This window comes from Lytechinus pictus, chromosome 8, assembly GCF_037042905.1.
Source record: "Lytechinus pictus isolate F3 Inbred chromosome 8, Lp3.0, whole genome shotgun sequence".
In the NCBI taxonomy this organism is placed as follows: domain Eukaryota; kingdom Metazoa; phylum Echinodermata; class Echinoidea; order Temnopleuroida; family Toxopneustidae; genus Lytechinus; species Lytechinus pictus.
In genome coordinates, this window is record NC_087252.1 from 33,318,899 (window position 1) to 33,343,960 (window position 25,062).

At 35.9% G+C, this 25,062-nt stretch overlaps 1 protein-coding gene across 1 annotated transcript in view; it reads right to left on the reverse strand.

Annotated features, from left to right (window-relative positions):
• Positions 1–14,377: 14,377 nt before the first annotated feature.
• LOC129266504 (DNA polymerase epsilon catalytic subunit A-like) overlaps positions 14,378–25,062 on the reverse strand; it is a 64,774-nt gene continuing 54,089 nt past the window's right edge. The window contains exons 44-49 of the mRNA XM_064103954.1: positions 23,073–23,275; positions 21,049–21,187; positions 19,419–19,633; positions 18,687–18,819; positions 17,763–17,872; positions 14,378–17,200 (exon numbers count right to left, since the gene is read on the reverse strand). Of these exons, the coding sequence (XP_063960024.1) occupies positions 17,116–17,200; positions 17,763–17,872; positions 18,687–18,819; positions 19,419–19,633; positions 21,049–21,187; positions 23,073–23,275 (885 nt within the window). The 3' untranslated portion in view covers positions 14,378–17,115. The remainder of the gene's footprint in view (positions 17,201–17,762; positions 17,873–18,686; positions 18,820–19,418; positions 19,634–21,048; positions 21,188–23,072; positions 23,276–25,062) is intronic.

Here is a 25,062-nt window from a genome sequence, read left to right on the forward strand (position 1 = left end):
AAACATTGAATTTCCAGTATGACTTCGAATTGACATTATTTTGTTGCGGAAAACTTATAGTAGTGCTAACAACGTCATGATCTGATAAAGGAAAAATAATCTTTGAAACGTCCAAAATGTGAAAATTATCATTAACATATATTCTATCTATTCTAGAACTTTGATTTTTCCCGGGATGTGCCCAGGTATGACCATTACCGGGTGAGACACATTTTGTCCAGACATCAATCAAATGGTATGATTTTGTGAAGGAGTTAAGCTCCTTCTTCCCAACAAAACAAGATGAGTTAGAAGAAATACCGGAGCGATCCTCTTCGAAAAGTACACAATTAAAATCCCCACCTATAATTAATGGTATATTCCCCTGTGTATAAGAATACATATTACTGAAAAAGGAAACACGTTTAATGGGATTATTAGGTGCATATACATTGCACACTCGAAAAGAGTGAGTAGATAAAGTACATAAAACTGTTACTATACGGCCGTCATTATCATATCTAATTTGCGAAAAGGAACATTTTAACCTCGGTGAAAATAAAATAGCCACCCCTGATGAATGATTCGACGGTGCAGGGGAGTGAAAAACACTTCCTCTCCACAATTGATTGATATTATGTATATCTCCGACACCTAAATACGTTTCCTGAAGCAAACCAATATCAAAGTTCAATATTTTCAACCACGACATAACATCTTTCAGTTTGCGTGCATCCCTCAAACCATGGACATTTAGTGAGCATATCCTGATCTTGTTCTTGAATGATATGCTTTAAGAGGATGCAGACGACTATATACTTAAGAAATAGTTATCAAAATATTGAGTATCGTGCTGGCGCACAAAGTCAGGGTGTTTTGAACTGAGGTGATTAAGCCACTCCTTTGGATTGTTACAACTATTATTGCACATCTTCATTGGGCAGGGAAAGCGTTCAGTACTAGCATTTGGATGTTTGGTTTTCAAGTGTTCCAAAAAGTCCTTGTAAATACTGAAAATGTTTTTACATCGGGGTTCCGGACAAGCAAACCAATCTTTTTCTTCCGTCATGATGTTAGAAATTGACGTTATGGCTCTCGCGGCCGCCACTCGATCCCGGGATAGCGTCTTCGAAGTATGTTTACTTCCACTGCCGTTTGGTGACGAGGCTCGTTTCTGACCCCGTCGTCCTCGGTTTGAAATGTCCGCGTCGGCGTCGTCTTTCGAAGCCGACGTCGCAGCGTCGGTCGGCGGAAAGTCTAGCTTCTCTTCTACAGATGCGGCCCAGGATCGCTGGGTATCCATCTCCTCCTCACTGTGTTCACTATCATCCTGATCCTGGTTAGTAGCATGATCACTCGTGGTGCTATTTTCCTGAGAGTCCTCAAATAGACTTTGTGTCCCCTTATCTTCCTCCTGAGGTGCCAACAGTGGGGCGGCATCTTCTCTTTGCGGGGCTGCCGTATCACCATTTTCGACCGTTTCTCCTCCTCCCTTAACCCATGATGTCGACTGTTTTAGTTTACTTGCAAAGCTTATTGGACAGGCCTTATATGAGTGACCTGTCTTTCCACATGTAGTGCAAGCCAACTCCTCATTGCAAGCACTTGCCACATGTCCTTCCTTTCTGCATCTGAAACACTTTACAACACGGCATTCCTTCGCTTCGTGTCCATTTTCGCCACACTTTAAGCAAGTACGAGGCTGTCCATCGTACCTGACCCAGCAATTCCTTCCTCCAAGATTTATGGAAGAAGGGATACTATTTTCAACCTCCATTCGGTATTGTCGAACCCCACTGAAAAGTCCTGGGTGGTCCTTAAAAGTTAGAAACCTCCCTGCCAGCACCTTCCCGTATTTTTTCAGTACAAAACGAACGGCGTTATCATCCACTTCGAGAGGAACATGTAACACAGTCACAATCTTAATTGGTTTGGAGTAACTGCTCACTCCAATGCTCTCCTCCTTCTCCAACTTTGGTGTACACTCCTCTTTAACCTTTAAGCTCTTGAAGGTGACATCGAACTTATTCCCTGGCAAAAATTGCACCGCCGTCAAATGTTCAGCAATTACAATTCCACATCATCCCAACACCTCGAAAATATTCTGATTTTCTTGACTGATAACTTGCACAGAGCATTCCCGCAAAAGTGGGCGCTGCATGATGATGTTTACAAAGAAAGCCAAAAGGCTAACAGGACAAACTTCAGAAAAAATATTCTAAGTCAAAAGACTTAGAGAAGAGAGAAATTCTGTGTGTAGCCACAAGGCTACAAAACAGATGGATTTCGTATGTGATGCGGAGCTCTCGCACAATCACGTCCGCTCGGTGCGAGAAAAGAACTACAGATACTACACATGATTTTAGTCATAAGGCCGTGAAGCGATACTGCTTTGTCGTTTTCGGAAAGCTATATACTATAAATTACAATAAAGAAAAACAGTGAGACAACGTTTCCGTTTAACAGAGTTTAACCGTATAACAACCTCAATATCTTTTAAAAGGACAATAGCTATCGGCCGAAGATATTAGCACATTCCGGCGAGCTATTGTCTCTAACAAACCTGGGCAAAGACATTGACCAAACCTTCTTTATAGAAATGATATCAAGCATCAAAGGTTAAAAAGTGTCTCTTTTGTAAGAGTTTTCTCGACGACGTACATTGTCAGCCATGAACGGGGTAGATACGGGGTGAATGCCAATTTCATTCAAAATATTTTTTAATTTGATACAGCTGATTGACAAAAATGCATTCGATTCACCATCCAGCATAGATTCCAGAAAGGACAATCACAGAACTTCCTTCGTCCAAATTGGTAAGAAATATTACTTAACTTTTAAGAACTATTTGACTGGCGAAAGAATGCCCGCCTCTACTGAAAAAACCGGTCGTTTTCGGGAAGTCCCCTGAAAATTGAGAAAAATCACCGGTGGAATCGATTACAAGCACGAGAAGCGTCTGACTTTCTCAGCAACTCCGTCCCAACTCTGTCTCATCCCTTACTGAAGAGGAGCGTTACCGCTATCTTGGGGTCCCCATTGGACTCCCAAGACTCACAAGTCTACAGGAGGGCTCTAGGAAGTTGTCGTCAGACATCGAGGCCATTTCTTCCTCCCTTCTGGCGCCTTGGCAGAAACTGGATGCAATCAAGACCTTTGTGATACCAGGCAATCCACCATGGTGCCGTCTACCAAAACCAGCATGCCTAAGCTAAAAGTCCGAGAAACGATACAAAGTTGCTGTTTTCGGAAAGCTATATACTATAAATTACAATAAAGAAAAACAGTGAGGCAACGTTACCGTTTAACAGAGTTTAACCGTATAACAACCTCAATATCTTTTAAAAGGACAATAGCAATCGGACGAAGATATTAACACATTCCGGCGAGCTATTGTCTCTAACAAACCTGGGCATAGACAATGACCAAACCTTGTTTATAGAAATGATATCAAGCATCAAAGGTTAAAAAGTGTATCTTCTGTAAGAGTTTTCTCGACGACGTACATTGTCAGCAAGGAACAGGGTAGATACGGGGTAAATGCCCATTTCATTCAAAAGATTTTTTAATTTGATACAGCTGATTGACAAAAGTGTATGCATTCGATTCACCATCCAGCATGGATTCCAGAAAGGACAATCACAGAACTTCCTTCGTCCAAATTGGTAAAAAATATTACTTAACTTTTAAGAACTATTTGACTGGCGAAAGAATGCCCGCCTTTACTGAAAAAGCCGGTCGTTTTCGGGAAGTTTGGACAACTACGCCATCTACGACGAAAAGCTATACAGATTATGTTTCACACAAGTCATGCAATATTATTATTTCCCAGAGAGACGATTGTTATAGCAAACGAAAACTATTATAAATTTTGATTAAATTAGGGGGATTAATATTTGCTTTTCAGAAGAAAGAAAATCTATCTTAGATTTCACATCTGACCATTAAGGATATGACCCCTTCATTGCGGAGAAAAAAAATCAACATTGAGATAGCTAGCATATCACCTCAAACAGTAAATAGCCAAAATAACGGACATAAAAAGGCTTAACTCTAAAGATATACGCTTATCCTCAAGTACACTATATCATTGTAAAAATAAATTTACGATGATATGGCAAATAAATATTGTAGGATACAACTATAAAGATGTATATGCGTAAACAGATTCATCGGATTGGCAGAACTCAAATAAAACAACTTTTCATCTTTTCACAATCAATTTTAGATAACTTTTTACCTTGTGAGCTTTCGCCTTCTCGTTTCTGCCACTGACAAGTACATCTGCGGGCTTCTTCAGACTAGTGCTTATTAGCCATAGATGGTAAAAATCACACGGGGAAAAACTATATTGATAATTGTGAAAAGTTAAAAGAATTTGCTTTATTTTATTTTATTAAAATTTATGATTCTACGCGGTGTAGGCCTGCAAAGCTCGTGCAGGGAATTGGACCTAGGGCCTACTTCATCTTTGTATTAACACTGATAAATCAAGATGGATAAAAACAACAACACAAAAAGCGAGGTCATATACTAAGAAAATCCGATGAGCACGCAACAGTGTAATCGGATATGTCAGTCAAGTACAAAAACAAAATCATAAAATCTCAGGCCTTTATTCATAACAACTTTAAGTGAAATATTATTGTTCCTCGGAGAGCAAACGAAAGGTGAATCCTTTCCAAATGTTAAACTAAAACTACCATGAAACACAAACCATAACTTCCTACGAAGGCTTAAGGTTGAATACGCTTATAACCTTAAACGTGCATCAACTTAGCCATATATTATTATTTAAAATTGCACACGAGATAATGAGCTACTTCGAAAGATAATGCAGCTAAGGGAGTTACTTGGCTCCAAACAATATTTGGCAATAAAAATCGGTAGTTAAAAACAGCATGCACTAAAACGAGGTCAGGTAGACTGAAGGGTGATACTCATCAACCACAATGTACTTTGATGATAAAATTTCAGCCTATTATAGGGGAAAATATGACTGAAAACTTACGTTTAATCCATCTTCAGATGTATTCCTATCTTACACATTATGGAACAAAAGTTCTTTCCGCATTTTCTAATTTTGCCTTTTTGGCTATGCATCGTCTCAGATCTGCAGTGAGACGTAATCAGATATTACCCTTAATAAAAGAAAATCGAATTAAATTATTGTGTACGAGCTTTTTTTTGTCATGCCGGATGTAACCTTTGTAATATAGCTCGCTCCAACATGATTTCAAAAAAAAATATGTAAAAATTGAAATTTTCTTTAATAGCATCCTGAAACATTAAGGCCCAAATTCACAAAGGTTGTTTTTGCAGAAACCATGGTTTCAACCGTGGTTTCTGAAAACCATGGTTTCAAACGAAACGAAACGAAACCACCTTTGTGAATTCGGGCCTAATTGTTTAAATTGGGCGTTTGAATCGCAACTCTCTCTACCCCTTTCTCTCTCTCTTTCGCCGTTTTATCACTCTCCATCTCTTTCCATCCCATTTTCTTTCAATGGCAACGTGTCTCCTTCAAGAAACTTGAACCTTTTTAGCAAAATAGTTCTGGCGCTGTATCTTGCTTTATTATCAATACTATGGAGCATACATTATACAAAGTACAGATATCAGACATGCGTTAATAGATTATGAAAAGATGAAATTATATAAACAAATACAATAATTATTTTAATAAAAACACTCAATACAAAAGAAAAGAACCGTGATCCTACCTTGTTCAAGAAGACACATGGCAGCGGACACAAACAGCAATATTCCAGAATTCATTTTGATTTTCCTGAGAGTAGAAGAAGGATATTTTTTCATACAGTGCCTTATATTTCAGATTCTTTAGCAGCGATCGGTGCAAACGTTCAAATTTTTACCACATCCAGCTTCTGGGCAATATACATGATATAGGGTATACCGAAGTGATACACTTGAGCATTTTGATACCATAATTATTTCAGTATATTATGAAATACCCCCACAATCCAAATTTGGTGGGACTCGGTCTATAAGCATCGGATAAGGGCCGAATAATTACTACATGAATACATAATTAACCCTATTGAAATCAATGTATTATTGGCCTGGTTCATAGCATTAGAACCATGGCGACCGATAATACATTGATTTCAAAGGACAATCGAAGGCTAACATTAATAGGCCCTTCGATACTGTCATATCTTGGGCCCCGTTGGACTGAGTCACACCAAATTAGGTTTGTGGAGTACTGAAGGTATAGCATCATGCATATGGTATCGAAACTGCTGAAATGCAAAATTTGAAAAATGATGACGTCACATTTCGTAAGTTAGTTCCTGTCAACCCTTTCACCGACTTATTTTACAATTAACTTCAAATTATGTCAAATAATGAATAAAATGGTTTGACACTTTTTTTATCATCCACCATTTGTAATAGCATGGATTTCCGCATTGCCCATTTCCCTCTACAGTTCATTTCATTCTATTTTATTTATCAAATTTCACCTGTCACCATACGCATAATAACATTAGCAGGGTATGCGGTAGTATTGCTTGTTAAAAGAAACTGCTTTCCAAAATGGTACTGTCTGCCTGACGTATAAATCAGTAGTATTTACGTATTAATCAAAGCACAATTCTCGCATGATATAGCCCTACGCAGGGGCGGAAATCTCTCCCAAAAGGTAGGGGGGACACAGGGGCGGATCCAGCCTTCGCCAATAGGAGGGGGGGAACGGAAATTTGTTTCAGCCATATTTTCCCCGATCGGCAGTTCGAAGATGATTTTTGTTTGTTTCTTTGTAGGGGTAGTCTTCATTAGTCACTTCTTTCTTATGAATTAATATACAATATCATAATTCTTATTTATATGATGCGAGCGCGAAGCGCGAGCAAATTTTTGCAAATTTTATGGATTTTTTTTCTAAAATTTGAACTGATTCTGGGCAATGTTTGTTATCCTGAAAAAGATGTGTATCCAACTTAATAATTACCACGAACGCAAAGCGCGAGCAGAAATGAACTGATGGAAAAGATACCTGTTAAAGTAGCATTTAACAATCAAATAATGCGAGCTGAATTTTTTGACATTTTCACGTAAAGAATGGAAATTCTAAGCAATTTTTGTAACTCAAGCAGAATAGGTATATAAGTAAACAATGAATGCGAGCGCGAGCGGAAAATTTCGAGATTTAGTACTATAATATTTACTGAGCGAGATACTCTATTCATGTTTTGTAAATCCTGAAAAGGATGAGTATTAATAATGCGAGCGCAAAGCGCGAGCAGAAATTTTTATATACGTTTTGAACTGGTACCTGTTGAAAAAGTATGTGTTAAGTACTGCTTGCACTTAGCAATGAAGGCGTTACATATTTCAACAATCAAAAAATGCGAGCGCGAAGCGCGAGCTAAAAATTTTTGAACTTTCTAAAGAAAGAATGAAACATTTTAATCAGGTTTTGTAATCGTGAACAGGATAGCTATATAATTTAAATATTGATTCGAGCGCGAAGCGCGAGCAGAAAAAAATCGAGATTTAGACCTAACAATTGGCCACTCTGTTCATGTTTTGTAAATCATCAAAAGGTTGAGTAATATGGGGTCTTCCTACATTAATAATGCGAGCACAAAGCGCGAGCAGAAAATTTTTGATATTGTATTTTTGATATTGTGATCGGAAACTGGATAATGATTTAAATTAGAGAACAAGTTGAGTATCTGAATAAACATGCGCGAGCGTGTTTCATATTTAGACCTAGAATCTAGGCATTTTAAATACAACTTTAATGATGTCCTTCTGTTCTTTTTCTCCTCTCTTCCCTCCTTTTTTTCTTTTTTGCCCCCTGGATCCACCTATGTGGACAAGGGGCGGGAAAATTTGACAAGCAAAAAAAGGTTATCATCGCCAAAGTAAGGTCATCTCGTCCCAAAATACATATTTTATTTCGATTTAGAATGATGTATTTCTTACCATCATAAAAGACCAAAAATAGTAGGGGGACATTTTATATTGTGTCCCCCCTACTATTTTGAGTAGGGGGGACACGTCCCCCCTGTCCCCCCTGGGATTTCCGCCCATGGCCCTACGTACAAAATAGTCCGAAGTAAAAAAAAAAAAGAACAAAAAACAATGACAATAGACAAAAGAGAAAAGGCCGAATGTGGGGAAAATTTGCTGATGTTTCTAAAAAGGAAATCTTAAACATGTCAAACATTATTATTAGACAAATAAAAATAATTTGAAAATAACCAGACAAAATTATTTTCATACCAAACATTGGATTAACTGATTGGGCAAATCTTATTGCCTATATATCAAAGATTTTTTTACCCAACTATTGTCTAATAGTTGGTTAAATTTCCACATCAGGCCATTGTTCTGCTCTAAAAAAGAATACTAACAAACTGTCATGACTATTGTGCAATAATGGATTTAGTTGGAATTTATATTGGGCAATAATAGATTTAGGCTGAAATTCCAACTACGTGTATTGGGCAATAGAACTTGGAAGTTCCAACTAAGTATTTCATGTTACTTGTTTTTAACTTATTTGGCTATACGGGTTATAGCTAAAACTTTAACTACTAACCACACGAGTATTTCTTATTAATATAAATCACAACCACCATCTTTCCAATAATTTTATTAATCTCGGAATATATTGCATTTGTTGCTGATTAGTACATTTAATTCTATACTAATATTCCTTTCATGGTAAAATAAAATGATATCGCACATTCCATCACACTATTGATTTACATCTATTTTTTTTCCTCCAAAATATGTACATGTATATCTATTTAAGATTTCATTAAAGGACAAGTCCACCCCAACAGAAAGTTTACTTGAACACAAAGAGAAAAATCCAACAAGCAAAAGACTGAAAATTTCATCAAAATCGGATGTAAAATATGAAAGTTTACATTAAAAAGTTTCGCTTAATTTCACAAAATATTTATCTGCACATCCTGGTCTGAATGCAAATGAGGGGACTGATGACATCACTCACTCACTATTTCTTCTGTACTTAATTATCTGAAATATGAAAAATTCTAATTTTTCCTTTTTGTCATGTGAAACAATGTTTTATTCCATTGTTAAAACACTTTATGGTTCATTCAAGTTGTTCATTATTGTCAAATCTGTAGAAATTGAAATATTGCATAATTCAAAAAATAAAAAACAACAAAAGAAATAGTGAGTGAGGGACATCATCGACTGTCTCATTTGCATGTCACAGAAAAAATATTGTGCAACTGTTTTGTGAAAAGTAAGCGAATCAAACTTTAAAATGTCATAACTTTCTTATTTTACATCCGATTTTGATGAAATGTTCAGCATTATGCTTGTTTAATCTTTCTCTATTGATTCAAATCAATATTTTTCTGGGGTGGACTTGACCTTTAATTTCCACATGGGCATCCTCGACGATTTCTCAAGAATGAATGATAAAATAATAAATATGCAAACACAAAATTGCCCGGCAACTGACTGTCCTAAAATTTGGCAAGACGACATAATGACCAACCCTAATCATAATAATGATGGTTTAAGCAAAATCACCCTAATATCATGCCCAAAGAAATTTACACAACTATTGGGCAAACTGTTCCCAACTTGATAATTGAAAATACCCTACTAAAAACAAAGGCAATTAACTCTTTAGCTACGCAGCTCCGAAACTATGGAACCAACTTACCAACCTTACAATTAGAATTAGCTCAATCTGTACCTGCTTTCAGAATATTATTGAAGACACATCTGTAAAGGAAAGCGTCATGATTTTAATGTGTATAGTATATGCAATATGCATAACGAGTAACTAAAGCTCAGTAGAGTATATTTATACTCATTAGTGGCTGCGCTATACAAAGTTATCATATTATCATAATCATTATGATGATGTTGGTAAGATAATCCTGGTTAAATGTGGGCTTTACTAACTGGATTGCTCAATTGAGAATTGATTAGTCTTAATGTTCATGGTTTTTCAAATTTAATCTGACCAAGTAGACCAACAAACGATTAACCAACTAAATTTTAGGCCTATCCAACTTTTAAGAGTTCGCAAGCACATGAATGTATTCTGCCGATCGCTTATCTGAGTTTAGTGGTAGATATACAGTGGTGGTCAAGAGTTTGTGAATCCCACTAGAAAATACACATATTTAAAAGTGTTCAAGTTCTGCCATGTTTTAGATATTTAATTATGAAGTCAGGTGATGAAATATTACATTCAATGAAGCTTGTTTCTCTGGGCTCGCCGAACATTGTAGTAGACGCTGTCTTCATTCAACACCCGGCATGAAGGAGTGTTTTTGTGGTGGGGTTCACTAACTTTGGAGCACGACTGTATGTATATAGGACTATTGCATTAACTCCATACGTGTAACATATTACAATTCGAATCAAGTGACAGTACATTAAGTCCTTTTAAATGTTGTAGATATATCATTATGAGTCATTGTGCTTGTTCTTTCGGTTCAACTTTTTTTATGATGATGTGCAGATAATAGGACAAACCTTACCAAGCAGAAATGATTTGGTTTACGATTTACAATGAACTTTTTTATTCTATCATGCACACACTTTGTAGCAATTTACGAAACAAATAGTCGGTAATTTTCAAACAATAGTTACAAGCTGCTGCAAATCATATCATCTTATTGGCTGAGTGCAAATTATTCATTAAAAATCAAATGACTAAACTCGTAATGCAATGCTTCCTTAAAGGCCAAGTCCACCCCAGAAAATTGTTGATTTGAATCGATAGAGAAAAATAAAACAAACATAACGCTGCAAATTTCATCAAAATCGGATGTAAAATAAGAAAGTTATGACGTTTTTAAGTTTCGCTTATTTTTCACAAAACAGTTAAACGCACAACTCAGCGATATGCAAATGAGAGAGTCGATGATGTCCATCACTCACTATTACTTTTGTTTTTTATTGTTTGAATTATACAATATTTCAATTTTTACAGATTTGACAATAAGGACCAACTTGACTTAACCATAAACTGTTAAAATAATGGTAATTCCACATGTTCAGGGAGTAATAAAATTTTGTTTCACATGACAATGGGGAGAAAATTAGAATTTTTCATATTTCATATAATAAAATACAAAAGAAATAGTGAGTGGGTGACGTCATCAGTCTGCCAATTTGCATACCATTCAGGATGTGTATATAACTGTTTTTGTGAAATTAAGCAAAAGTTTAAAATGTCATAACTTTCTTATTTTACATCCGATTTTGATGAAATTTTCAGTGTTTTGCTTGTTGGATTTTTCTCCTTTTATTCAAATCAACTTTTTGGTGGGGTGGACTTGTCCTTTAATAACTTGATATCAAGAGCACTTCAGGTCAACATAAGCCTATATCAATTACACGCGAGCCAAATCATATTTACCGTGTTTACACTTAATCGGCAATTGGTTCTGAACCAAATGCCGATGCAGAATCGGCATTTGGATTGCGTTTACACGTTGTTACAGCTCGCGGTTCAGAACCGCGAGCCGATGCAAAAACCTGAAATGATACGCATACCTACAATATACGTCATAATAAAGACAACGCTGGATCAGTGCGCTTACAATTACGTCACAATGGTAAAGTACTGTAATTGAAATGCGCACAAATTGCCGGTGCAGAATCGGCTTTCTGTTTACACGTAGTAAAAAAAGCCGATTCTGCATCGGCTCGCGGTTCAGAACCTACTACTTTGGTGGTGCAAATTGCCGGTTCTGAACCGCGAGCCGATTCAAGTTGCTCGCGTTTACACGCTATGAAAAAGCCGATGCTGAATCGGCTCGCGGTTCAGAACCGCGAGCCGATTCAAATGCCGATTAAGTGTAAACACGGTAATTATGTGATACTGTAGAAGCTGTTATTTTCGCGTACAGAATTTTTCGCGATTCGCGGGGGTCCCGACATTTTCGCGGGTTGTTAAATTCGCGATCGGAAGATGTAGAAAACATTTCCACAGCATTTAAAAGAAGTAAATCTAGTGCAAATTACGTGCAAATCTCCAGTCCTCAATGTCCTCTTGCTGATGTGTCTTTTGTACATAAATATGTCCCTGTAAAAACAGTTACAAACTGTGGAAAAGGGTGGTTTAAATTTCATTTTTTTACCTTTAGATCTGAAAATTCATAATGCCACAGTTTGATCTGTAATTTATAGGGTTAAGCAATCTTTGGAATTTGTGTTTTGTTCTATTAATTTTTCAAAAAGTTGGTAAAAGTGCAAAAAAGTGGAATTTTGTGAACAGAATCTTCACCTCTAAAAGCTCTGGTCATGTGACTTATGAATATTAATGAGTATGCAAATAGATGCCAATACGTGTGTATAGAGTCAATCAGATGACAATAAAATCAAATTATTTCATGCGAAATACATTTTAATATTACAGTGAGTGTATAGATATTAATAAAATAATGTTAGAAAATACTTTAGGCTCTGATTTTGTTTGAGAAATTAAAAAAATTGAAATTCTAGCTAACTTTTTGAATCACTAACTGTACTTTCTAAGCCTTATTTTTTGTACATATAGAGGTGCATATCTCCATTTTATCACTACACAGGATGTTTTCAATAGCAAAGCTTTGCTGTTGGGGACTTTGGCACTGACTAAGAAGTGTGTCAATATTTTCGCGTGTTGTTAAATTCGCGGCCGATCGGCAATTCGCGAAATCCGCGAAAATAAAACCCCTGCGAAAATTACAGCTTATACAGTACTAATGTTGGGCTCAATCATTTTAGGCAAACTTTGGTGAAAGTACTGGCAGAGTTTTGGTTTACTCATAATCATTGACAGGGGTTATGTGACGTATTAGGGGGAAAAGGTGTGGGGGTAAATATCTCGTATTTGAGCAACAAACCGCGTCAGATATAAAAAGTGGTGCAATTTCAGCAATTCCCCGGCGTCAAGGGCGCAACTTTTGCTCTTAATTGCCCGTTCGCGCGTACAAAATATATTTCATATAGATATACCTAACTGTTATGTTAACGCTCGTTCATAATATTTTAAACAGTTTTTAAACATGGAAAAATGCAATTGCGAGATACTCTGAAATGATTATACTTACCAATCTTTTCTTGAGCTTTAAAAAAAATATGGAGCTTGGATGTATTCCTTTATGACATATGTAGATCTAAACGATAATACTTTTCACTTCACAGTCAGACCTGAAATCTACCAGTAACTTTAATACCCATTCACACTAACGAATCTGAGCTTAGACCGATTAAAGATAGTGTGTTGTATTGAATGGCACGATTATCTATCGATTTAGAGTTGGATTCGTTGGTGTGACTGAAACGATGAGGAAGTTCCATCACAGGAAATAAGCACCGGTAGGTCAATAGTGATATCATCAAATGTCTCGCAATAGTATTGTTAAAACACACTCATGTTAAATGCTTGTATTTCCTGAGCTTACTCAAATGATCCAACGGATTAAACCAACCTCAGCCATCATGATGATGAAGTCACATTAGGCGCGTAGCCCTGGGGCGCATGCAGCCAAAAATGAAGAAAAAAAGGAAGGGGGGATTATTAAAGAAAAAGAACAGCGAAGAAATGTGCCTTTGTGGGATTTCCTCCTTACTTTCTTGTCTCAATTAATGAAAACCAAAACCTCTCTCTCTCTCTTCGCTTTGGAAAATTACGATATTGCCCGTCTCCCTTCTTCGCCCTTTTCCTCTCTTCTCCTCCCTTAATCTCAACCCCTCTTTCTTATTCTCCCCACTATATTCCTCTATACTCTTTTATCCCTCCCTCCCTCCCCTCTCCTCTTTCTCAACCCACCGCACCGTCCCTCCTAGTCTAGATCTGGACGTTAGTAGTTATTTGTTCGGAGAATACACACCGTCTTTTCACTTCCATTCACCGGTGTAGGGTTTTCCGAACTACTAACGTCCAGATCTAGACTACATTCCTCCCATTTCTCTCTTATTCTTCCCCATCTCTCCCTTCTTTTCTCTCTCTCTCTCTCTTTCCCCCATTCCTCTTCATCTTTCTTTTTCACACATCGTTCACCCCCTTTTTTTACTCCCTTTCATCAATGCCCTGATAAAACAATATGATTAGAATCATTACTAATACTGCTCCTTCTTTTACATCTACCAACTTGATATATGAGATTCAACTACACTGTAGTGCAATTAATAATAGCTGAATTTTAAAGCACTTTTTGCCTGAGGATAGAAAGGGATGCTATTATTACCCCTGGCTACAGCCGGGTACTCTACAGGCACTCTAGAATTTTAGGAATTTCTTCCTACCGGGTACCCATTCACCTCACCTGGGTTGAGTACAGCACAATGTGTGTGAATTTCTTGCTGACGAAAAACATGCCATAGACCAAAACGCCCCAAAATTAAACAATAAAAACAATTAACAATTATCTGGTATCATATTACATATATATATTTTTTATTACTTACGAATCTTCGTCCACTTTTAAAAACAATTGATCAGGTAGACATAAAATATATTGCATTAATATGTACACAGATATAAAAAGACAAGGACCACATGTACTAATATCCTTCCTCATGCAAACAAATTAAATCCACAATGAACTCTCATAATTTATCCTTTCATTAAATGAATAGGGTGGATAAGTATAGGGGGGGGGTAGGCCAATAAGGCCATCTATTGTATGAACCATCTTACTCTCTTGAATAGCATTGTGTTATGTATTGAGGCCGATGGGTACAGCAATTTAAAATCTAAAAAATATAACAATACATACAATTTAATCACGAAAACTGCTGAAGTCTGAGTTTTATCTAAATAAATGCAATTGGGTCACTAAACAGACTCTACCAATTTTCTTAATTGCTTTACACAGAATGGGAATCTTTAAGATATTTACCATTGTAAATTTTAAAATAAATGAAGCACGAAACCAAAGCCAAACAGATTCCATGTCACGGTGAAATTGACGCCTATATACAGATTTGTTGAGATATAGTTGTACAAGATTTACTGCTTACAACAAAAAAAGATGTTGTGACATACAGATGAATATAACAACTAGTATGCAATAGCACAGTTCAATTTCTTTTTAATTGCTTGATGATAAAAATCTAACCATAAAATACTTCACAACTTGGCCAGAGAGAAAAAAAAAACAATCATGAAGACAAAGAATTTTCAACTCATGAACAGCATATTTGAGTACTGTATGTATAAATAGTATCATGTACATGTAGGTTAAAGACAACAAAAGAGAATGATGCTCAAAACCAATTTCTGTTACTTGAAGAAATATGAAGTGCAATTAAAGACAAAATTGAGAAGAGAAGTGCATGGCAAAGCCCAAAATAGCATGATGTCCTGAAATTTCTCCTTGTACCGTGTAATACAAATGAACCATTGATTAAGAACTGTTAATAAATTATTCTGGTAATTTCAAGTGATATATGGTAAAATTCTGCAATACACTGGACATGAATCATGGTCTTAATGAAATGAATTAGCATAGACAAACTATCAAAGTAATCATCCACCATACATTAATCAAGGCTTGGAGAGATGACTCTTGTATGTGTGGTGTAAGACATCTTAGTAAATCAACTCGTTATCCACAGCCTCTGGCACACTTTACATGATGCTATTTATTAAAGGACAAGTCCACCCCAGAAAAATATTGATATGAATAAAAAGAGAAAAATCAAACAGGCATAATGCAGAAAATATCATCAAAATCGGATATAAAATAAGAAAGTTATGACATTTTAAAGTTTCGCTTATTTTTCACAAAACAGTGATATGCACAATTCAGTGGCATGCAAATGAGACAGTCGATGATGTCCCTCACTCACTATTTCTTTTGTTTTTTTTATTGTTTGAATTATACAATATTTCATTTTTTACAGATTTGGCAATAAGGACCAACTTGATTGGCCCAAATAGAATTAAACAATGCGAAATGCACACGTTCAGGGAGGAGTTCATCTTTGTTTCACACAACAACAGGGAGAAAATTGGAATATGTCATATTTCATATAATAAAATACAAAAGAAATAGTGAGTGAGTGATGTCATCAGTCTCCTCATTTGCATACCGACAAGGATGTGAATATAACTGTTTTGTGAAATTAAGCAAAACTTTAAAATGTCATAACTTTCTTATTTTACATCCGACTTTGATAAAATTTTCAGTGTTATGCTTGTTGGATTTTTCTCTTTTTATTCGAATCAACTTTTTGTTGGAGTGGACTTGTCCTTTAAGAGCAGTAAAACTAATTTTACAATATAGACTCGCTGAAACACACATCGCATCAAGGAGTCATTTACAATCAGAGACAGGAACATGTAAAATGACAATTTAATGTAAAGATAAAAATATAATCATGAATATGGATTCGCAAAGACACATATTCCTGTAAACCCACTCATGTTCAAAGACTGCCGACTCCAACATTCCACAAATGGGACAAAGAGTTTAGAAACGGTAAAAAGGAAGGATATTTGCTATAGATATCAATGTAAATGTATACAAAAGAGGCACAGTGCCTAAAACGGGACTGTCACCAGCATGTCATATTCCATTGTTAGAGTAATGCATCTCAATGATCTACTTTCTTAAGTTTGGTGTAAAGCAAATCATGTCCATTATGTTTGATGTCATGCATATCGATGATCATCTTCTTTACGTTTGGTGTGATGCATCTCAAAGACCAACTCCCGTTTAATATCTTGTGTAAGGCAAATATCTCATAGAATGTATCTAAGTGATTTTCTTCCTTACATTTTATGTTGTAAAGTATCTTGTTGATCAACTTCCTTGGGTCTGGAATAAAATTTCTCGAAGATCAACCTTTATAAGTTTGGCGTAAGGCTTATCACATCCCTCATGTTACATGTAATGTATCTTCACAATCATTTCCCTTGGGTTTGGTGTGGGCTATCTCAACAATCATCTTCTGTAAGTTTGATGTGATGTCTCTCGTTGATCATCTTTCTAATATTTGGTGTGATGTATCTCAATAATCATCTTATATTTGATGTGATGTATCTCTCAATATTCATCCCTTCGTAGATACATCATGTACTGGGTTTGTGATGTATCTCTCATTATTCATCCTTTAGTAGATACACCATGTACTGGGTTCATGATGTGACGTATCTCCCATTATTTATCCCTTCGTAGCTACATCATGTATTGGATTCATACGTAGGATCATAGTTACTGTCTCCTGTAGAAGCTTCATCTCGTAATGCCTGCAAAAATTTGATGAAAAAATAGAAAGTACATTTTTGGTCCTATTTGTATATATTTTCATTCTATCATTCTACATCCTGGAAAATGTTTTTTGAAAGAAGTTCATGATATTATTTTGAATTCTGTTTCCTTCCTGTTCCTGAAATCAGTGATTTTTGTTTCATGAAGTGGAAAACATGAGCTAGGAAAATCAATCCTGATATCATTATTTGCTAAATACATCTATTATCTACCTATGCAATCCTTTTAGATCTCATGGAATAGGTCAAATTCGATAGTATATCAAATTTCTCTGGCACGCGCTTCCTGGCCCCGTAAGCCCGCCTCCCATGGGTCAGTCGTACGCATGCAGATACGCTATCTTCCTCTTTTCTTATCGACCTGCCTCGAAATAGGACACGCCAGTCAAGTCTCTCTTGCAAAGTGCTCTTTTTGTGTGTTTTTAAACCTATCAAATTGTTTTGAACTTATACAGCTTTGTGAAGGACCCCCACCCTCCCCCCTCCATCACGGCTCTGTACCGCTGATGATGATGCTGTTGTACCAATGAGTGAATCTTACCTGGCGATGTTACTGAATGTCTTCATCTTATTCATGAATGCATCATGGGTAATAACTGTAGCAAACTGTCCAGCACACTCGCAGTAAGATGCCATATTACTCAGCTTAACCTGTGGATTGACAAATATATCAAAACAATATTAATACGAAAATTTGATTTGAATAAAACAATAAAAATCAAACAAGCTCAAAGTTTCACCAAAACTGGATGTAAAATAAGAAAGTCATGACATTTTAGAATTTTGCTTCATTTCAGACAACTTTTATATGAAGATCCCGGGGCCCGTAACACAAAGCTTAGCAATGATCGTAAAACATTTTTCTACGACTGATTCCATTGACTACAATGTACAATAAATCGTGAAAATCAAATGTACGATCGATTGCTAACCTTTGTGTTACGGAACTTGTCAGTTTGCAAATGACGGAAGCGCTGACTTCAACACCCACTCAACTGTTTTGGGTGTTTTTTTTTCGTATGAAATATTGCAATTTTCTCCCAATTGTAATGTGAATGAGGGATCCACCCATTCACTATTTCTTTTGCATTTTGCTTATATGAAATATTTGCAATTTTCTCCCAATTGTAAAGCAAAAAGAGTTTAAATCCGTCCTGAACAATGTGGAATTGTTAACATTTCATGGATTTAATGGTCTTTACTGTAAAATCTGTAAGAACAGAAATATTTTAAAAGTCAATCAATAAAAGAAAATTAGTGACATCATCAACTCTCAAATTTATGTATTGCTGAGTTGTGCTCAGTTTTGTGAAAAATTAGCACAATTCTCACTTGTCAAAACTTTATTTCACATTGCAGTTTATTTTTTGTCTCACAATAATGCTAAAAATTGTCAATATATAATATCAACTAATTAGCACTACTACGACTAATAGAATACTTATGAGGAAAGTCCAAATCTCACCTGGTGACATTTGGAACAGCTAAGATCTTGAAGCGTGTAAGCCATAGAAGCCTTCTGCAAAGCCTCCACTAGACTTGCTTCAATTGCTGATACATCATACTCACTCTGGCACTGTATACACTGCCATAATACACTGCAAGAATGGGGTTTAGAAAGAAAGGAAAACAGTGATTTGAAAGAATTATGTGTTAGTGCAATAGGAATGCAGTTGCAGCAAACAATTATTTCATGAGAAAGTCTTTAGCTTATTAACTATACTCGTACATTTACAATTCTTTGTGAAATCATTAAATTTACGCTGAAAAGCAATCACAATGAAGATTACTAACACAGATTAGTACATGTGGGGCATTGCATTTGGCTTGAATGCCATGCTTACATTGTTCATTTCTCAGCAATTATACATTGTCCACAGAATCATTTGACACTTATTTTTTATTCTTACAAATGAACACTTGAGTGGTCATTTTATTGGATTCTATTACCATGACTACAACTAGCATTTATCTTAATTGGTAATTAACTGCAGTTTGACTGTCAAGGAAACAACCATGTGATATATTGACCAAAATTGGGTCTCTACCCTTTATAAAATTCACAGATTTCTTCTTTGGCCCAAATTTCATAGAAATATCCTGATGCTACATTGAAATATGGCTGATTAATGCATTGGTTTTTACGTATTTCAGACACATTTGACTCTTTACAGGAAATTACACTTTTGTTACTTACGCTGACTGGCCATCTTGGATGAGCATGGGGTCGCGACAGAGGTCAAGGTCACGGCAGTGGTTACAGAAACGACAGATGACCTCTGGTAAGATGTAGGAGAGACAGGGATCACGCCAATCAGCGTCGTCAGAGAACTCACCGACGCCGATCAGACGAAGGAGGTTGCGCTTCATCCGACTGACCTGACTGATGATGTTTGTATCTAGGGAGAGTACCTGGAATAAAATCAAGATTGATAGCATCAATAAAATAGATCAGACAAAGAGTGCGATTTGAGCAGCTCGCTATATCGAAATTTGTTGATACTGATGTACATCATAGATGTGTAAATGCAGCCAACGTACACTGTGTCCGTATCCGTGTTGATCCGAGCTTGTCTTGCGCCAACAGGATATTAAAGGTAACTGCACAAAATGATAGGCTGTTAAAGTTTAATGCATGAAAGCTCAACCCTAATAAGACTGGGGTATTTTGGAAGCTCGACAGCTACAGTGGGAAAGTGATCACTAAAAATTATTGATGCATACTGGCTAATTCTTATTCTATTTCAGCATATTTTTTTTCTTTTTAAAGGTCAAGTCCATCCAAGAAAAATGTTGATTTGAATCAATAGAGAAAAATCAAACAAGCATAATGCTGAAAATTTCATCAAAATCGGATGTAAAATAATAAGAAAGTTATGACATTTTAAAGTTTTGCTTATTTTCACAAAACAGTTATATGCACAACTCAGTGACATGCAAATGAGAGAGTCGATGTCCATCACTCACTATTTCTTTTGTTTTTTATTGTTTGAATTATGCAATATTTCAATTTTCACCAATTTGACATTAAGGACCAACTTAACTGAACCATAAGATGTTATAACAATGGTAATACCACATGTTCAGGGAGGAACAAAACTTTTGCCTTACAGTACAATGAGGAGAAAATTAGAATAATTCATATTTCATATAATAAATACAAAAGAAATAGTGAGTGAGTGATGTCATCAGTCCCCTCATTTGCATACCAGCCAGGATGTGCATATAACTGTTTTGTGAAATTAAGCGAAACTTAAAAATGTCTTAACTTTGTTATTTTACATCCGATTTTGATGAAATTTTTGGTGTTACGCTTGTTGGATTTCTTATTATTCAAATTAACTTTTTTGCTGGGGTGGACTTGTCCTTTAATAATAAAGTTGATAAGTAATTGGCAACTTGCAGTAGAACATTGTTCATATTGTAAGCATAGGACACCTGTGCTTACACAAGTCTCGATCTCCATATGGAAATAGATCTAGGAGCTTTTTCATAACATATCTAAGAATTAATTTATGGATAATAAAGACAGACAGACAGACCCTAATTTTGTTCCTTTGTTCCTACAAAAAACAATTTTTTAGGCATTTAAACCTTAGAATTAAGTGATCAAGCGGTGACACATTTGCTCCGGCGACAATCGCTACTGGCTTTATTTCATCTAAAATATCGGGTTAGGGTTGTAATAGAGTTTTATGTTAGGTTTAGGACTAGGTTCAGCATAGGGTATAGTGTTAAATTCAGGGGTGAAGTTGGTCATCCCATTAATGTGTGGAATTTACAGGGGAGCAATTGCCGCCGAAGAAGATGTGATGAAACTGATCTACCTTGGTGATTGCCTTGACAAACTCCAATGCAGGATTGTTAAGAGGTAGATAGGATCCAGGAAGCTGAGGGAACTCAGAAGAAGCTTCAAGACGAGACTGTCGGCTACCAGACAATCTCTTCTGGATATCTTGGGTGATTCTGAAAACAAGAAGATGTTTAACTTAATTTAAGTAGAGATGGAAATTGTAGAGAAATGTGGATGTAAATACTATCAGTTAAGTAATATGTGTTCTTTATTCTAGCTCTTCTTGTTTGGACTATTAATACAATCATTAAAATTTTATGTGAACTGACCAGATAACTATAATCCTATTACCATGCATTAGTAGCAGTAGTAGTAGCACAACCATCATCATCATCACAATCGGCATCATGATCACCATCATCATCATCATCTTCATCTTCTCCATTCTCATAATCATCTTCATTATCATCACCATCATCATCATCATCTTCATCTTCTCCATTCTCATAATCATCACCATCATCATCATCATCATCTTCATCTTCTCCATTCTCATAATCATCTTCATTATCATCACCATCATCATCATCATCATCATCATCATCTTCATCTTCTCCATTCTCATAATCATCTTCATTATCATCACCATCATCATCATCACCATCATCATCATCATCTTCATCTTCTCCATTCTCATAATCATCTTCATTATCATCACCATCATCATCATCATCTTCATCTTCTCCATTCTCATAATCATCACCATCATCATCATCATCTTCATCTTCTCCATTCTCATAATCATCTTCATTATCATCACCATCATCATCATCATCATCATCATCATCTTCATCTTCTCCATTCTCATAATCATCTTCATTATCATCACCATCATCATCATCATCTTCATCTTCTCCATTCTCATAATCATCTTCATTATCATCACCATCATCATCATCATCATCATCATCATCTTCATCTTCTCCATTCTCATAATCATCTTCATTATCATCACCATCATCATCATCATCATCATCATCTTCATCTTCTCCATTCTCATAATCATCTTCATTATCATCACCATCATCATCATCATCTTTATCTTCTCCATTCTCATAATCATCACCATCATCATCATCATCTTCATCTTCTCCATTCTCATAATCATCTTCATTATCATCACCATCATCATCATCATCATCATCATCATCTTCATCTTCTCCATTTTCATAATCATCTTCATTATCATCACCATCATCATCATCATCTTCATCTTCTCCATTCTCATAATCATCTTCATTATCATCACCATCATCATCATCATCATCATCATCATCTTCATCTTCTCCATTCTCATAATCATCTTCATTATCATCACCATCATCATCATCATCATCATCATCATCATCATCTTCATCTTCTCCATTCTCATAATCATCTTCATTATCATCATCATCATCATCATCATCATCATCATCTTCATCTTCTCCATTCTCATCATCATCATCATTATCATCACCATCACCATCATCATCATCATCATCATCTTCATCTTCTCCATTCTCATAATCATCTTCATTATCATCACCATCATCATCATCATCATCATCATCATCATCATCTTCATCTTCTCCATTCTCATAATCATCTTCATCATCATCTTCACCATTCTCATAATCATCTCCATTATCATCACCATCATCACCATCATCATCATCATCATCATCATCATCATCTTCATCTTCTCCATTCTCATAATCATCTTTATTATCATCATCATCATCATCATCATCATCATCTCCATCTTCTCCATTCTCATAATCATCTTCATCATCATCATCATCATCTCCATCTTCTCCATTCTCATAATCATCTTCATTATCATCATCATCATCATCATCATCATCATCATCATCATCATCATCATCATCTTCATCTTCTCCATTCTCATAATCATCTTCATTATCATCACCATCACCGTCATCATCATCTCCTTCCTCTTCCTCATTCTCCTTTCAACCCCCCCCTCCCAAACTCCCCTCCTCATCATCTACTTACGCAAACAGTCTCTGTGACAGCTCTTGATCCACCAATCCTTGAGAGTAGCTGACCAAGCTCGGAGTGGTGGTCGGGTCGCCTTGCGTCTTCTGGGTCTGACTCTGGTTGTTACGGCGACGGATGGGCGTGTTGCCAGGTGTGGCCCGCTCTTGTTCTTCCCTGATATGCTTGTGTATTGCAAGGATATAACCCGCAATAATCATCTATTCAGAACAGGAGAAAGGACATGGTAATAAGTATGATGTTATGATTGATTGTCAACTGTATTAAAGGGGAATCCATCCCAAATAAAAACTTGTTTTTATAAGAAAAAGAAAAATCAGACAAGTTGATAGGTGAAAGTTTGAACAATATTGGACAAACAGCAAGAAAGTTATGAATTTTTAAAAGTTGTAAATATTGGTAATCACTATACCCATGGAGACTTCAAATTGGCCGCATATGGGATGTCATAGTGATGTAAGGCAAGGACTACTCTTCCATGTACTCCAATACATATTATGGCTAAAATGTGATTTTTCCCAAAAGTTTTATTTCAAATTATATTTTTCTTTCATGAGGACATAAAACAATGTACTACCTGGGTTATATTTAGATTACTGCCCCAGGGGAATGGGTACTTAGGAGAAAACCACAAATCCCTGATAATAAAGTACATGGCCTATGGGAAAGTTGTCCTTGCCCCTTGTCATAATTTACTTACCCAGTTGCCAATTTGAAATCTACACAGTATTAGTGATCTCAATTTTAAAGCAGCTATAACTTTCTTATTGCTTGTCCGATTTCTTTCAAACTTTCACCATTCTGTTTAATTTATTTTTCTCCTTCCCAACGCATCATTCAATGGCCAAGGCTGAATTCCCCTTTAAATGTAATCAAACATAAACATAATTTTATTTCATGATAAATTGAAAAGCTGAATGATACGAGACCTTGTATTTGCTAAATTAGTGGCTCTGAATTTGCGATCAATGGCAAGTATACTCTGAGTCCCAAAATTAATCATGTCTTGTAAATAATTGTTATGTGATGATAAGACATATCTCACATATTCAATAATATATCAATACATAATCAATACTTAATCAATGCTTCTGCAGGAAGTATAACAGGAAACTATGTCTACCAATTCCAACTTTCTTAAGAAAGTAATACTCGGCCATCTTTCAGCTAAACTTCTGACCACACACATTTTATGGGTTTGTTATTCACTACATTTCATGTTCTCCCTATAAGGTCAACTCCCGCAATTCAGAGTAAAGTTATGACGCACAGATTGTTTTGGTCAAGCGTCCAAGGTTGACCAACACCTGTTTGGTTGTAAAGAGTCTTGACCAGACCAATATAAAAGGGGTTCACTTCTGAACCAAAGCAGATTACTTTAGAGATTGTTCCAGCATACAGATAGATTAGAGATTGGAGTTTAGAGCTACAGAAAAGTATACTACATCAGTTTGCAGCATTTATATTATCTTCATCTTCAGAGTATAGTCACCATCAGACTTACTCATGTATTTTTCATTTTCATCAAGTAATCATCTTTAATTAATAAATGTATATATGAACTGTACATCCTGCATCGACTCGTCTCATTTCAAGTCTGGTTGAAAGTAAAAGCGCAATAGATCCAAGGACAACACAACATAATCACAAACTTGCACTTGATTGCTGATTAGATTCTTGCAACAAGGAATGTACACTGATATGCTTCAGCTGATATCAATCGATTTTAAAATTGCAACAATGGTTGCACATAGACAACTTGATAAACATTTTTGAGAATTCTTTCAGTCTCGTGTATATCTTGCATCCTGCATATGACGATGGGTCTTAAAAAAAAAATGACTTCTGACACATAGGCCCGTATTCTGAACTCCTGCTGAACTTAAACCAAGGTCTAAGTTTGGTCTAAAGTTATGGGAAGCTATGAGTGTAAAAGAAAAATGTTTAAACTTTAATGCTTAATGTTTTTACTAGGATGCTTCCCATG